This window comes from Elgaria multicarinata, chromosome 10, assembly GCF_023053635.1.
Source record: "Elgaria multicarinata webbii isolate HBS135686 ecotype San Diego chromosome 10, rElgMul1.1.pri, whole genome shotgun sequence".
Classification (NCBI taxonomy): domain Eukaryota; kingdom Metazoa; phylum Chordata; class Lepidosauria; order Squamata; family Anguidae; genus Elgaria; species Elgaria multicarinata.
In genome coordinates this window covers 2,519,031-2,532,325 of record NC_086180.1, presented here as the reverse complement: position 1 = coordinate 2,532,325, position 13,295 = coordinate 2,519,031, and the positions used below count along the sequence as shown (strand labels likewise).

The 13,295-nt window shown below is 47.6% G+C and overlaps 1 protein-coding gene across 1 annotated transcript; it reads left to right on the top strand.

Moving 5' to 3' along the window:
- Positions 1 to 3,748: 3,748 nt before the first annotated feature.
- ANKRD53 (ankyrin repeat domain 53) lies at positions 3,749 to 12,164 on the top strand. Its single transcript, XM_063135522.1, has 5 exons — positions 3,749 to 3,880; positions 4,249 to 4,448; positions 5,518 to 5,682; positions 6,735 to 6,855; positions 11,388 to 12,164. Exons 1-5 carry the CDS (start codon positions 3,764 to 3,766, stop codon positions 12,123 to 12,125), a joined length of 1,341 nt encoding a protein of 446 aa, XP_062991592.1. The 5' UTR covers positions 3,749 to 3,763; the 3' UTR covers positions 12,126 to 12,164.
- The last annotated feature ends 1,131 nt before the right edge of the window (positions 12,165 to 13,295 follow it).

Here is a 13,295-nt window from a genome sequence, read left to right as displayed (position 1 = left end):
GCCCCATAGCCGAAGCTCTCTGGATGGTTTACACAGATATATAATGGGCTCATTCTGATTTACTTGTTTACCTGGCTGGCAAGTGGATTGGTTGGATCAGGGCCATTTGGAGGACTGGGGCGGGGGTGGGGGTGTTGGTCCTAAGCCCACCTGGTGAAGGAGGGCTGGGAATGTACTGGTAGATCCCAGTGATTTCCATGAAATTGGGGAGGATTCCTAATAAGAAAAGGTGTCCATCCCCCCACATACACTTCTGTAATGAAAATCACTGGGGAGGGGGGGTGCCTTAAGCTCAGTCCTGGTGTCTGCTCCTTATTTCTTAGCACAGCCTTCCCCAACCAGGCGCACTCCAGATGTGGTAGACTACAACCAGGCGCATAGGCTTCTCAATTTTTCGGGGGGGGGGTATGGAGCTAAACTTGAAAAGGGGGTACTAGGCTTATTTGTTTACATTTATGTATATATTTCTACTTCTAGAAACCATCCTTCATCAGCAATGGATCCTAGAGTGCTTAAAGCCACATATTAAAATCACAAGTACTCAACAAAAATACTACATTTTAATTATAATATTATGATAGTTTACACACTACCCCACCATCCATGGTCCTATACAATATACCAGCGTTCTTAAAACTGTTTTCCCATGACCCAGTGCAATAATATCGCATACCCTCAATCCTGTGCTTAGTAGTCTGAAAATGCCTGACATGTAATATGCTTTTGACTCATTATTCAAGACGTACTGTGTTAATTTAAGGAGATTCTTTATAATTAAGTCCCAGCAAGTTCTCTGGAAATTACTTCTAAGTAAACATGCATAAGTTTAGGTAGTTAAAAGTGTTTAATAGTAGCTGGATTGTGCCATTATGTGTTTGTTGTTGTTGTTGTTGATTATTATTATTATTATTATTATTATTATTATTATTATTATTCTCTTTCTCGCTCATGGTGGTTTTTCTAGACAGACATGACAGGCATTTATTTATTTATTTATTTCATTTCGATACCACCCAATAGCCGAAGCTCTCTGAGAGGTTCACAAAAATTAAAACCATGAAGAGCATAATAAAACAGGAAAGGAAAGGAAAGGAACCTCTCGTGCAAGCACTGAGTCATTACTGACTCTTGGAGGGACGCCAGCTTTCGCTGACGTTTTCTTGGCAGGCCTTATGGCAGAGTGGTTTGCCGTTGCCTTCCCCGGCCGTGATTACCTTTCCCCCAGCTAGCTGGGTACTCATATTACCGACCTCGGGAGGATGGAAGGCTGAGTCGACCTGAGCCGGCTGCCTGAGAACCAGCTTCCGCTGGGATCGAACTCAGGCCGTGGGGAGAGTTTCAGCTGCAGAAACTGCTGCTTTACTGCTCTGCGCCACACGAGGCTCACAACCAACAATTTAAAAACACAAATACAAAATACAATATAAAAAGCACGACCAGGATAAAACCACACAGCAAAAATTGATATAGGTTAAAATATGAGATTAAAACAGCAGTTAATTTAAGTTAAATTAGGTGTTAAAATACTGAGAAAATAAAAAGGTCTTCAGCTGGCGACGAAAGGAAAACAATGTAGGCACCAAGCGAACCGCTCTGCCAAGTCATGCTGTATTTTACATTATTATTATTATTGGTCCGGGCCTGATTCAAAGTGCTGGCATTGACATTCAAAGCCCTATAAATGGTTTGGGGCCAGGCTATTTGAAGGAACGCCTCCTCCCATATGTACCTGCCCGGACCTTACAATCATCCACAGGGGCCCTTCTCCATGAGCCCCTGACAAAGGAAGTGAGGCAGGTGGCTACCAGGAGCAGGGCCTTCTCCGCTGTGGCACCCCGGTTGTAGAACGAGCTCCCCAGAGAGGTTCGCTTGGCACCTACATTATTTTCCTTTCATCGCCAGCTGAAGACCTTTTTATTTTCTCAGTATTTTAACACCTAATTTAACTTAAATTTAAACTCTGCTGTTTTAATCTCATATTTTAACCTATATCAATTTTTGCTGTGTGGTTCAGACATATTTAAATGGCAACCCCGACCCCACACAGTAATTCCTAAATGGGCAACCTTTCGTCCCACAAGGCCTGAGGGAGAGAAGAGGAAATTAATCTGGGGAAGGCTGACCCTGACACAAAAGGAGCATGGCTTCAATCTGCTGGGCAGCTGAGGAGCAAGCAGGGTTTGCTTCAAGGTCATTTAGACTGACCCACAAACACAAATACAGACAACTGGAGACTGACTGAGAAATCCGCCAGCCGGGCTGTGAGCTTACTGATGTTACCTGGATGGGCATTGCCCCCCATCCCACCAGGGAAATCCCAGTGGGGGCTTGAGCCCCTTTGCCTCCCCATAGTTTACGCCCGGGTTCATACCCCATGCTAGGGTGACCATATGAAAAGGAGGACAGGGGTCCTGTATCTTTAACAGTTGTAATGAAAAGGGAATTTCAGCAGGTGTCATTTGTATATATGGAGAACCTGGTGAAATTTCCTCTTCATCACAACAGTTAAAGCTGCAGGTGCCTTTCCCTCTTTTAAATGTGGTCACTCTAGTATAGCTCCTGCAGCTTTAACTGTTGTGATGAAGAGGGAATTTCACCAGGTTTTCCATATATACAAATGACACCTGCTGAAATTCCCTTTTCTATGCAACTGTTAAAGGTACAGGAGCCCTGTCCTCCTTTTCATATGGTCACCCTACCCCATGCTAACAGGGGATGGTGGCAGCTGCAGTTTGACACATCTGGAGGGCGCCAGGTTGGGGAAGGCTGGCTCATTCTGGCTCCTTAATTCTTAGCAGCATCCGTCCACCTGCCTGCCTCCAAACACGTTGGACTGCAACTCCCATCACCCCCAGAGAAAGGTGTGGTGTAACACATCTGGAGGGGCGCCAGGTTGGGGAGTCTGCCCTCCCCTGCAGCCAAGCCTCTGATTGGCTGAGTAGCTGGCCCCTCCATCCACTCCAGCTCCTCTCATTGGGCAGTTGAAGGGCCGGGGGCGGGCACGACTGTGGCGCTGGCCCCGCCCCTGCCGCTCCTTTGGGCCTTGCGCGGTTGCCGTGACAACGCCGCCAGGCTCCGTTCCGCTCCCTCGCCGAGATGGCGACCCCGAAGGACGGCAGCTGGAGCCGGGGCGTGGGCAGCCGCAGCCGCTGCTCGCGCTTCGCCATCAGCACCTCCAGCAGCAGCTCCCACAAGGCCAGGCCAGTGATGATGGACGGGCCGGGGGCGGGGCGGGGCGGGGCGGGGCGGACGCGCCGGCTGCTGTTGCCATGGCGACAGCTGTCTCGCGCGCACGGGATGGCGCTGGTCGTGTGAATGCGGCCCGGTCGAGACCGAGGAGCAGTTCTCCGTCCAACTCTATCATGTCTCCCCTTGGAAAACTCAACCCTCTGTCAGGGCTGCTTTAGGGTGGATTCCTGCATTGAGCAGGGGGTTGGACTGGATGGCCTTGCAGGCCCCTTCCAGCTCTGCTATTCTATGATTCCATGATTCATCCCATCCAACTTCCTGCCTGGACTGGAAATCCGTCGTTATACTAATGGTTATTATGCTACTAATAATTTTAGCCAAATGACGGGTAAAAAAAGAACCTGCCATTCCTACGCTACCCTATTGTTGAATTCCACCGGCTTTTTTTTTTTTAACAGACAGGTAGAATGATTAACTTGCTTGTGTACTCTTGTTTAGTTATTATTTATTTATTTATTTATTTAGCACCCTCAATGTACACAGTGCTGTACATAGTCATTCCAAATCATCCAAAATGCTCCATCCAAAGCAAAAAGCAGGAGATGAACACTATGCAGCCAGCGCGGGGCACGTTCATTGGCTGCAAGCCTGTATGCAAAAAGTCGAAAGTCCAACCCAAGCCGATATTAATGTAAGTCACCCTCCTTTGCATGGTTTCTGATGGGGGGACATTTTTGGCACACTGCATCTAATGTATTTTGAGTTTTGTGTGCACAGATATGACTGCAGATGTCCACTATTCTAGCCTATAGAAATTATCCTTCCTTGCAGGGATAAATTGGGGGATATTCTCCTATGTACAAGAGGGTTTGAACAGCACAGAAGTAGGGCATTCACTGCTAAGCAATTGCTATCGAAGTTCTTAATGTCATTAATGTTCATGTGAACCTAGTTTCTGTGGAGCAGATTGGAAGTTGAAGCATGAAGCGTTGGTTAAGCCAAACTTAACAGCTACTAGTCTGGTTGTTTTCCTCCTCTTTCTCCTCCTTTCCATGCCAGGGCTTCTCTGCGCTGCACACTGCTGCTTTGCACGGCCGTTTGGACTGCATAAAAATCCTGATTGAGAAGTTCAAGATGGACGTAGACCTGTGCAGCGTGTCGGGCTGGAGACCCATCCACCTGGTGCTGGGCAGGGAGAGTGGGAACATGGCCATGGAATGCCTGAACTACCTCATTGAGAAAGGGGCAGAAGTCAATGTGTAAGCTGTGGAGCCTTTTCCCATCCTCACAGCCCTCTGGACAACCAAGAGTGCGTACAGAGGTTGTCCCCTGAGCAGGGGCCAGACACGGGCCTAATCTATGAAAGTGTTATGAAAGCGGTATATAAAAAGCAGGAGCCACACCAAGCAGGATATAGCGGTATGAAAGCGATGAATAAGAGGCAGGAGCCACACCAAGCAGTGAAAGCGGTCTATGGTCTGTGTCAATGGACCCCAAAAGTTGTCAGTGGACTTCAGTACAGCAGTCGTGTGGCTCCTGCCTTTTAGATACCACTGTCACACCACTTCCATAGTGCAATAGCCTGCTAGGTGTAGATTAGGCCATGGATTACAGGGAGGGGAAGGTTAGGGGCTGTCTTATTTATTTCAGTCTAGTCAAAGTGTACCTTTCGTTATTGAGAAAGCCAGGTAGATTGCAAACTTCAATTATTTTCATAAAACAAACCCAGCAGTAAACCGACAAATCCCTAAAGGGCAACCGACAGCCAAACTCACTCATTTTCTAAAGACTGGCAGCATCAGGCTCTTGTTTTGTGGGACTCTCAGGGAGGGAATTCCATAAAATGGGCTGCTGCTTTGAGCCTTCCCTGATTTCATAGGTCATAGTGGGCCTTCCCTCAAACTCTTCTTCCCTGGGTGGGAAGGGAAGTAGGGGAGGAGCCAGGGAGAGTTAAAAAAGCGCTAGCAGAACCAAGGACTAGTTCTGGGTTCAAATAATGAACAACTCCAAATCCCCTCCAAGGGAGATGGCGTCCCTGTGTACAGCACGGCATTCTGTCTTCCTCTTGCTGCCCCACTGATTGTGAGGAGGTGCCTGTCCTACATCAGTGCTTAAAGTTTTAATTGCTTACTATAATTATTAACACTTACGACTTTACACAGTGGAAACCCGCCCATTCTCAGGGAAAGTTATCTGTTAGCTCCAGCCTGATCTCTTCCATGTGCTCCTTAATTGTTTACAGTTCACCTTGAGCAAGCATTTTGGAAAGGCACCCGGTTACTTTTTTTCGGAAATAATTCCCATAAATCCGGAATTCTCATTTCTCAGGCCGAACCAACTTGGCGTGTCTCCACTTCACAAGGCAGCGAGCGAGGGGCGTGAAAAGTGCATCCAGGTTCTGGTTGATGCTGGGGCTGATGTCCACGCCAAGGACTTAGAAGGGCACGAGCCCATTGACGTGTGCCGAATGTGGGGCAACAGGGCCTGTGCTAGGTGAGTAATTTCCATGGCAGCATGGTGGGTAAGAGATGATGCGAAGCGTGAGGGACGCGTGCGAAGCGGCCGGCTGTGCGCTGTAAACTACAGCAGTGGTTCTCAACCTGTGGGTCGCGACCCCTTTGGGGGTCGAACGACCCTTTCACAGGGGTCGCCTAAGACCATCGGAAAACACATATTTCAATTTGTAACAATGAAAATACATCCTGCATATCAGATATTTACATTACGATTCATAACAGTAGCAAAATTACAGTTACGAAGTAGCAACGAAAATAATTTTATGGTTGGGGGGTCACCACAACATGAGGAACTGTATTAAAGGGTTGCGGCATTAGGAAGGTTGAGAACCACTGAACTACAGCAAGCTAGAGGTCCCAGTCTTGGCTCCGAGGTAAAAGCCTGTAAGAGGCAAACTGCCGTGCAGTATAGATGGCTGTGGTAGGTAGGAGTCTCCCACCTACCCCAGGAAACTTGGTGGGAAAGTTTCCTCAATGGTAGTCTTTTTTTGTGAACCGCCCAGAGAGCTTTGGCTATTGGGTGATCTAGAAATGCAAATAAATAAATAGTCTGACTCTGGAACAGCTGAAAGGGAGCTGTGTTTAAATGATTGTTGCTTGTGAGAATCCCACTTCCAGTTAAATATACAAGGGATGTATGACATAACATAAGCAATGAGCCCCTAGGAGTCTGGACTCCCCCATGTCTAGTCCTGAAAGGAGCCTTCGTTCAGCCAAATGATCATACACCCACACTAGAAATGTCTGTTTAGGAAATTGCCTGGATCTCTTGTTATGCCTGTCATAGTTGATGGAGCAAAAAATAAGCCAAAGGCAAGGGCGGAACCAAGGAATCTTCTACAATAATATTAGTAGTAAAAGGTTTATTCAAGTGCCAGGTGCCGACGCGTTTCGAACGCGGTTGCGTTCTTCCTCAGGGCTTTATAACGTTAGTGCAGTTGTCTGCGGAAGGACATGTCCCATTTGTTTCACCCCACCCCACCCATCTGGGCTGCTCCTGCACTGGACTATATTGCTCCATCTCTGCAGATGTCTCTCCAGTGCCATGTGGAAAGTAGACAAGGCCAACTTTGCTCGGCAGGTCTGCAGACTGAACAAAATAAAAACGGATTGCAAGAGGAAGGAAAAGGAATTCCTTCAAAAAACGCAGGTAAGAGATATCACAAATTTGCACAGGTAGACAGAACCCAGCCCTTAAAAGTTCCCTGGTATCAGCACTCCTTGGGGATCATCTACACCTCAGGGTGTAGCAGGAGGGAGGGGGGAGGAGGGTGAACTTACCGGCTTCCGCAATCCTCCCCCGGCGTCTATACAGCCGCACAACGTCCCAGAAGGGAAGAGGCATGTCGTGGGTGCCATTTGTTTTAAAGAGGAGCTGGTCACGTGGCAGCAAAGTAAGGAACCCCGCCCCCATGCCCAAACCACCACCACCCGCCATCCCAGGGTTGGCAAAATTGTTGCCCCTGCACCCCCATGGGCATGGAGCCACCCCACACTGCTCCTTGCCCGTTTGAGGACCCATCAGCCGCAGTCCTTGGGGTTGTCCCAGGACCGTGGAAAAACTGTGGAAATCCGTGGTCCCAGATATCCTGGGGAAAGTCTCTGGTCATCCCCCGTTGACCCCGGGATCCCCTGTGCGTCATTTGGACACACAGGGACGACCTGGAGACAACCCCGGGATAAATGCATTGTGTAGACATGCCTCTTCTCCCTTATCCTTAAAAACCTCCTTGTGTGGGGAGGCCAACTTTTTAAAAGGTGGGTCAAATCCAGCGGTATCTTACCCCAGAGAGGATGAGCTCTATAAATAAAGCTATATCTACAGTATTCCCCGTAGTAACCTACGGCTGCGAGAGCTGGACCATAAGGAAGGCTGAGCGAAGGAAGATAGAGGCTTTTGAACTGTGGTGTTGGAGGAAAATCCTGAGAGTGCCTTGGACCGCAAGAAGATCAAACCAGTCCATACTCCAGGAAATAAAGCCAGACTGCTCACTTGAGGGAATGGTATTAAAGGCAAAACTGGAGTACTTTGGCCACATAATGAGAAGACAGGACACCGTGGAGAAGATGCTGATGCTAGGGAAAGTGGAAGGCAAAAGGAAGAGGGGCCGACCAGGGGCAAGATGGATGGATGATATTCTGGAGGTGACAGACTTGACCTTGGGAAAGCTAGGGGTGGCGACGGCTGACAGAAAGCTCTGGCGTGGGCTGGTCCATGAAGTCACGAAGAGCCAGAAGCGACTGAACGAATAAACAACAAATATCTAAAAAACACTGGAGGGGAATGGTCAACTACTGGTTCATATTTTTACATGTGAGGGACATGTCCCACAGTTCAACAGTTCTGGGGAAATGTATTTAAAGAAGCTGAAAAAAAATCACAAAACAAAAATTGAGGTTTTTTTCATAACTGGCTCTATTATCTTTATTTGACAGAGCAAATAAAAAAACCCGAGGCATTAAAATTTAAAATTTTGGCTGTTATGTGGGTAGCAGCTTGAATAACTATAGCATCACCTTGGACAAAGCAAATAGGAAATTGACTGCCAATGTAGAGGAATAAGTTAGGGTCCATCGCCCTGATGCAGAGTCACAGGGAAAATAGCAAGGACTCCTGGTGGCAAAATAGTGCTGTTTCAGTAATTGTGATTTATGTACAAAACATGTGGGGTAGCCATAAAGGAACTATATCAAGATACTTTGCAAAAGCTATACCTTCACTGAATGATAAATATATAGATTTGGAGCCAGGCTAATTTCGTTGCACTTTGTTCTCACTGAAATCCTAAAGCTTTTAAAACTTGATGTTGTGCAGACTTCTACTGTTACTTTCTACTGTTAGTTTTTCCCTACCCTGTGCCTGCTTACCCTACCCTGTACCTGTTTGCATTCTCTTCCCCTCCTTATTGTTTTACTATGATTTTATTAGATTGTAAGCCCATGCGGCAGGGTCTTGCTATTTACTGTTTTACTCTGTACAGCACCATGTACATTGATGGTGCTATATAAATAAATAATAATAATAATAATAATAATAATAATAAATCAGTGGGACTTAAGTCATGACTAACTTACCCCATTTCAAAGAGCCCTAAGTTCGGCTTAGTGACACTGCAATCCTATACATGTTTACTCAGAGTTGGACAAACTAATGTATTAGTTTTAAATGTTTTAATTAGTTATATTTTGTGGTATTTGCATTTGTGTCGTACCCCGCCTTGATCCAGAGGGAGAGGCGGGTAACAAATTATTATTACCGTATTTCTTCAATTCTAAGACGCCATCAATTGTAAGACGCACACTAATTTCAGTTCCACCAAGAGAAAAAAAAGCTTTGATTCTAAGAAATAATAAACGCACCCACAATTCTAAGACGCACCCCTTTTTTAGGTGTTTATATGGGGTAAAAAGTGCATCTTAGAAGTGAAGAAATACGGTATTATTATTATTATTATTATTATTATTATTATTATTATTATTATTATTATTTTATTATCTATTCCCTTACTCCCAGGTAAGTGGGTTTAGGATTGCAGCCTTAGCCAAGATCCCACCGATAGTCTGGAAAGGTCAAGCTACACTACAGTCTTCAAGTGGTTTAATAGTTACTCCCTCTCTGTAAGGAAGTCTGGGGACTGTAGTTCTGTGAAGGGACGGGGACTAGAAGCTCTAAAATAAGACTCGTAGTCCCCAACCAACCAATTCCCAGGCTGCACTGGAAGAAGCTAGGACTACTATAATGCAGATGTATGTCCCACCTCAGTTAATGAGCATTTCTAGTAAATGTGATTAGGATTGCAGCCCAAAAATATTGTACCATTAAACTATTTATTTATTTATTTATTTATTTATTACATTTTTATACTGCCCAATAGCCAAAGCTCTCTGGGTGGTTCACAAAAATTAAAACCATAATAAAACAACCAACAGGTTAAAAGCAAAAATACAAAATACAGTATAAAAAGCACAACCAGGATAAAACCACGCAGCAAAATTGATATAAGATTAAAATACAGAGTTAGAACAGTAAAATTTAAATTTTAGTTAAAATTAAGTGTTAAAATACTGAGAGAATAAAAAGGTCTTCAGCTGGCGACGAAAGGAGTATAGTGTAGGCGCCAGGCGGACCTCCCTGGGGAGCTTGTTCCACAACTGAGGTGCCAACTGTTATAAATGTGCAGGACACGGAATAACAGGCTCAAGTTAAAGGAAGCCAGATTCCAGCTGGACATCAGGAAAAACTTCCTGACTGTTAGAGCAGTACGACAATGGAACCAGTTACCTAGGGAGGTTGTGGGCTCTCCCACACTAGAGGCCTTCAAGAGGCATCTGGACAACCATCTGTCAGGGATGCTTTAGGGTGGATTCCTGTATTGAGCAGGGGGTTGGACTCAATGGCCTTGTAGGCCCCTTCCAACTCTGCTATTCTATGATTCTTTGTATAGTATCCAGCAGTCCCCAACCTTTTTGGCACCAGGACCCGGTTTCGTGGAAGACAATTTTTCCACGGACCGGGGGGGGGGGGGTGTTGAAGGGATGGTTTTGGGAAGTGCCCCCCTGCCCCCACTCCAGCGTCTTAGCTTCACTTTGGCTGGGCAGGCGAGATGGCGCCTCGCGCCCAGGTACGCTGGAGTGGGGGCTGAAAACAGCTCACCTGCGCAACCCAGTTCCTAACAGGCGACAGACTGGTACCGGTCCGTGGCCCGGGGGTTGGGGACCGCTGGAATAGACCACCAGTCCTCTCCAACATGGTGGCCTCTATATGTGTTAGACTACAACAAGTTGTACTCCAGGTTAGAGAAACCTGGTACAGATACACCCTTTTAGTGTAAGCTGCCCGTGAACTGTCACTTGGCAGGAATTGGTGTTAATGACAACATGCAAACTCTATGAATTAGATGCGTCTTCCTATGTAGATTATTAGTCACAGGCCTCATTTGGGATTCCTAGCATAGCAGCCCCCCTGCTCACATTCAGTAGAACTGCCTACCATCCCAGTGTTGGGGCACCCTCTCTCTTAGTTCAGTTTGAAGCGCTCCAGGCCAACTGGAAAAATAAACCCAACTTTGAAATGAAAAAAAATATATCACAGTATCTGATGCCAACTTTTCATCACTGTGCCCTGATCTGCCAGGTATGATTCTTCATTCAAAGTTCAAAGCCTAGTAGCACCTTTTTATATTAACTAATTCATTTGTTAGACTCTCAGTCCAGCCTACCTCTCAGGGTGGTTGTTGTGAGAATAAATGTGGAGAGGAGGAGGATTATGTACGCCGCCTTGGGTGCCTTGGAGGGGGAAAAGGTGGGATATAAATATAACAAATCATCATCGGCCATAGCGGTGCTTCTAGACATGACATTTATCTCCGTGGCTACTGGTAAGGGATGAGTCCAGCAACATCTGGGAGGCCACAGATGAGTCCAGCAACATCTGGGAGGCCACAGCTTACCCCTTCCTTGCAGAGCTTGAGCAGCTGGATGAGACCAGGACTCAGAAGAAACCTTCCACTCTTTGGCAAGTTAAGATCCGTCTTATGAAAGCTGAGCTGCTGGGCAGCTCAGCTCTCAAACCTGTCAAGCAGAAGGTGGCCCTTTGCTAGCAAAGCTAAGCCGGGAAATTAGGATCAAGGTTTGGCAAAGGACGAGCCTTTTACCTGCTTCTCTGTGTGTGTTTTGTTGCAGATGGAGTTGGATTTCTGTAACAACTTGGCATTTGAACACTGGCTAAAGAAAAAGCATTTGCCTCTCCCCTCTGACAGGCTCCTGGGCGTCCTGGCGAACAGGCGTCAGATGTCAGTGGCTCTCCAGAAGCACGCAGGGGAAATGGTCAGCCTAGCCTCCTCCCCCAGCACAGTGGCCAGAGGAGAAACCTTCGACTTGGGCATGTCGCAGAGGGGCCAGGTTCAGGGCCGGTGGAACGTCAGCACCAAGCTCTCCTCGGTGCCGGTCTCTTGCATCGTCCGGCCAACGATGGTGCGCCTGGGGGTTGACCCAGAGGAGACCCGGGATCACGACTTCACCTCCTTCCTGTTTCTCCGCAAGAACGCCGCCGGAGAGCCCGAGATTCAGATCGACGGCCTAGGAGTGGTCTCTTCTGTGCCCGAGCTGCCCTTTGATGTAATTGCAAAGAGCCTCTTCCCCTGCACTCGGTCCAGCCGCCTGGAGGTCCCGAAGGATCTGCGGCCCCTGCACCTCCTTGACATGAAGCACAGGCGCCCTCCAAGCCCAGAGCATAAATGGACAGACCAGATGGCCATGAGCTTGCGGCGGACCCTCGACCCTGCCTTCATAGGTGCGCTGAGGGCCCACGTCTCCACCTACAGTGACCCCAACGTGCTGTCTCCCAGGCGGGAGTCGGGTTGCTCCGGTGGCAAAGGAACCTCCTCCACCCAAAGCGAAGTCAGCTGCAGTCAGTGCTAGACCTCTTTGTGCTCTCAGGCCACATTCTAAACAACTTGGGGTAGCTTGTTTCAATTTTTTTTTAATGTGCCTGCCTCCGTTCTGCGGCAGAGCACAGCCATGGAGCACAGCCATCTACATACTCCTTTTTTAAAGGGGTGGGGTTCTAGCCCTATGAGGATTACGTGTGCAATCAGTTACCCTGAAATAACTTCCCTTTAACTGGCTTTGAGTGCCGGTGTATTCGGTCATGTGGCTAAACTTTGGGTACACGGAAAGGAATCCCTGGATAACTGGGGCCTTAGCTAGACCGAAGGTTTATCCCGGGTTCATCCCTGTTCATGTAAATGACACACAGGGGATCCCGGGAGCAGGCAGGGCCAATCCTGGGATAAACCTTAGGTCTAGCTAAGGCCTGGGAGTTCCCAGCCCAACTGTTACCATTCTCTGGAAAGTGACAGTCACCTATATCAAGGTTAATCCTATAAGGTGTGCCCAGGTGGGAGGAGCTTAGAGTTTATCATTTACATTATTCTGCCCTTCCTCCTGCATGTGTCCGGGGTGGGGTGGGGGGAGCTGTACCCAGGCACACCCTCTCTCTCTGCATATCCTGACCACAGCTTTGCAAACAAAACCCACAAGGACCTTGGCTGGCTTCCTTTTCTCTTGGGTTGCCCTGTACAGAAACAGGGCCTCTGTGGAACAGTCTAAAGGCCAGATATTACTACCTGAAGATATTAACTTGAGGGACATGGCAGAACTGCGTTGGAAGAACCAAGCTTCTCCTCGTGCGCCTGTTCCCTAGAACGGGAGGGACTGTGGCTCAGCGTTAGAAGAGCCCGGTTTAGTTTTATTTATTGCATTTATATCCCGCCTTTTTTCCTCCAAGGAACCCAAGGCGGCATACATAATCCTCCTCCTCTCCATTTTATCCTCACAACAACAACCCTGTGAGGTAGGTTGGGCTGAGAGTCTGTGACTGGCCCAAAGTCACCCAGTGGGTTTCCGTGGCTGAGTGGGGACTAGAACCCGGATCTCCCAGGTCCCAGTGCAACACTCTAACCACTGCACCACACTGGTTTCAACTCCAGCATCTGCAAGTAGGGCTTCGGAAAGAATCCTGCCTGGAACCCTGGAGCTCCGTTGCTTCCAGCCCTGGTTGATAATCCTGGTCTAGATGGGCCCATGGTC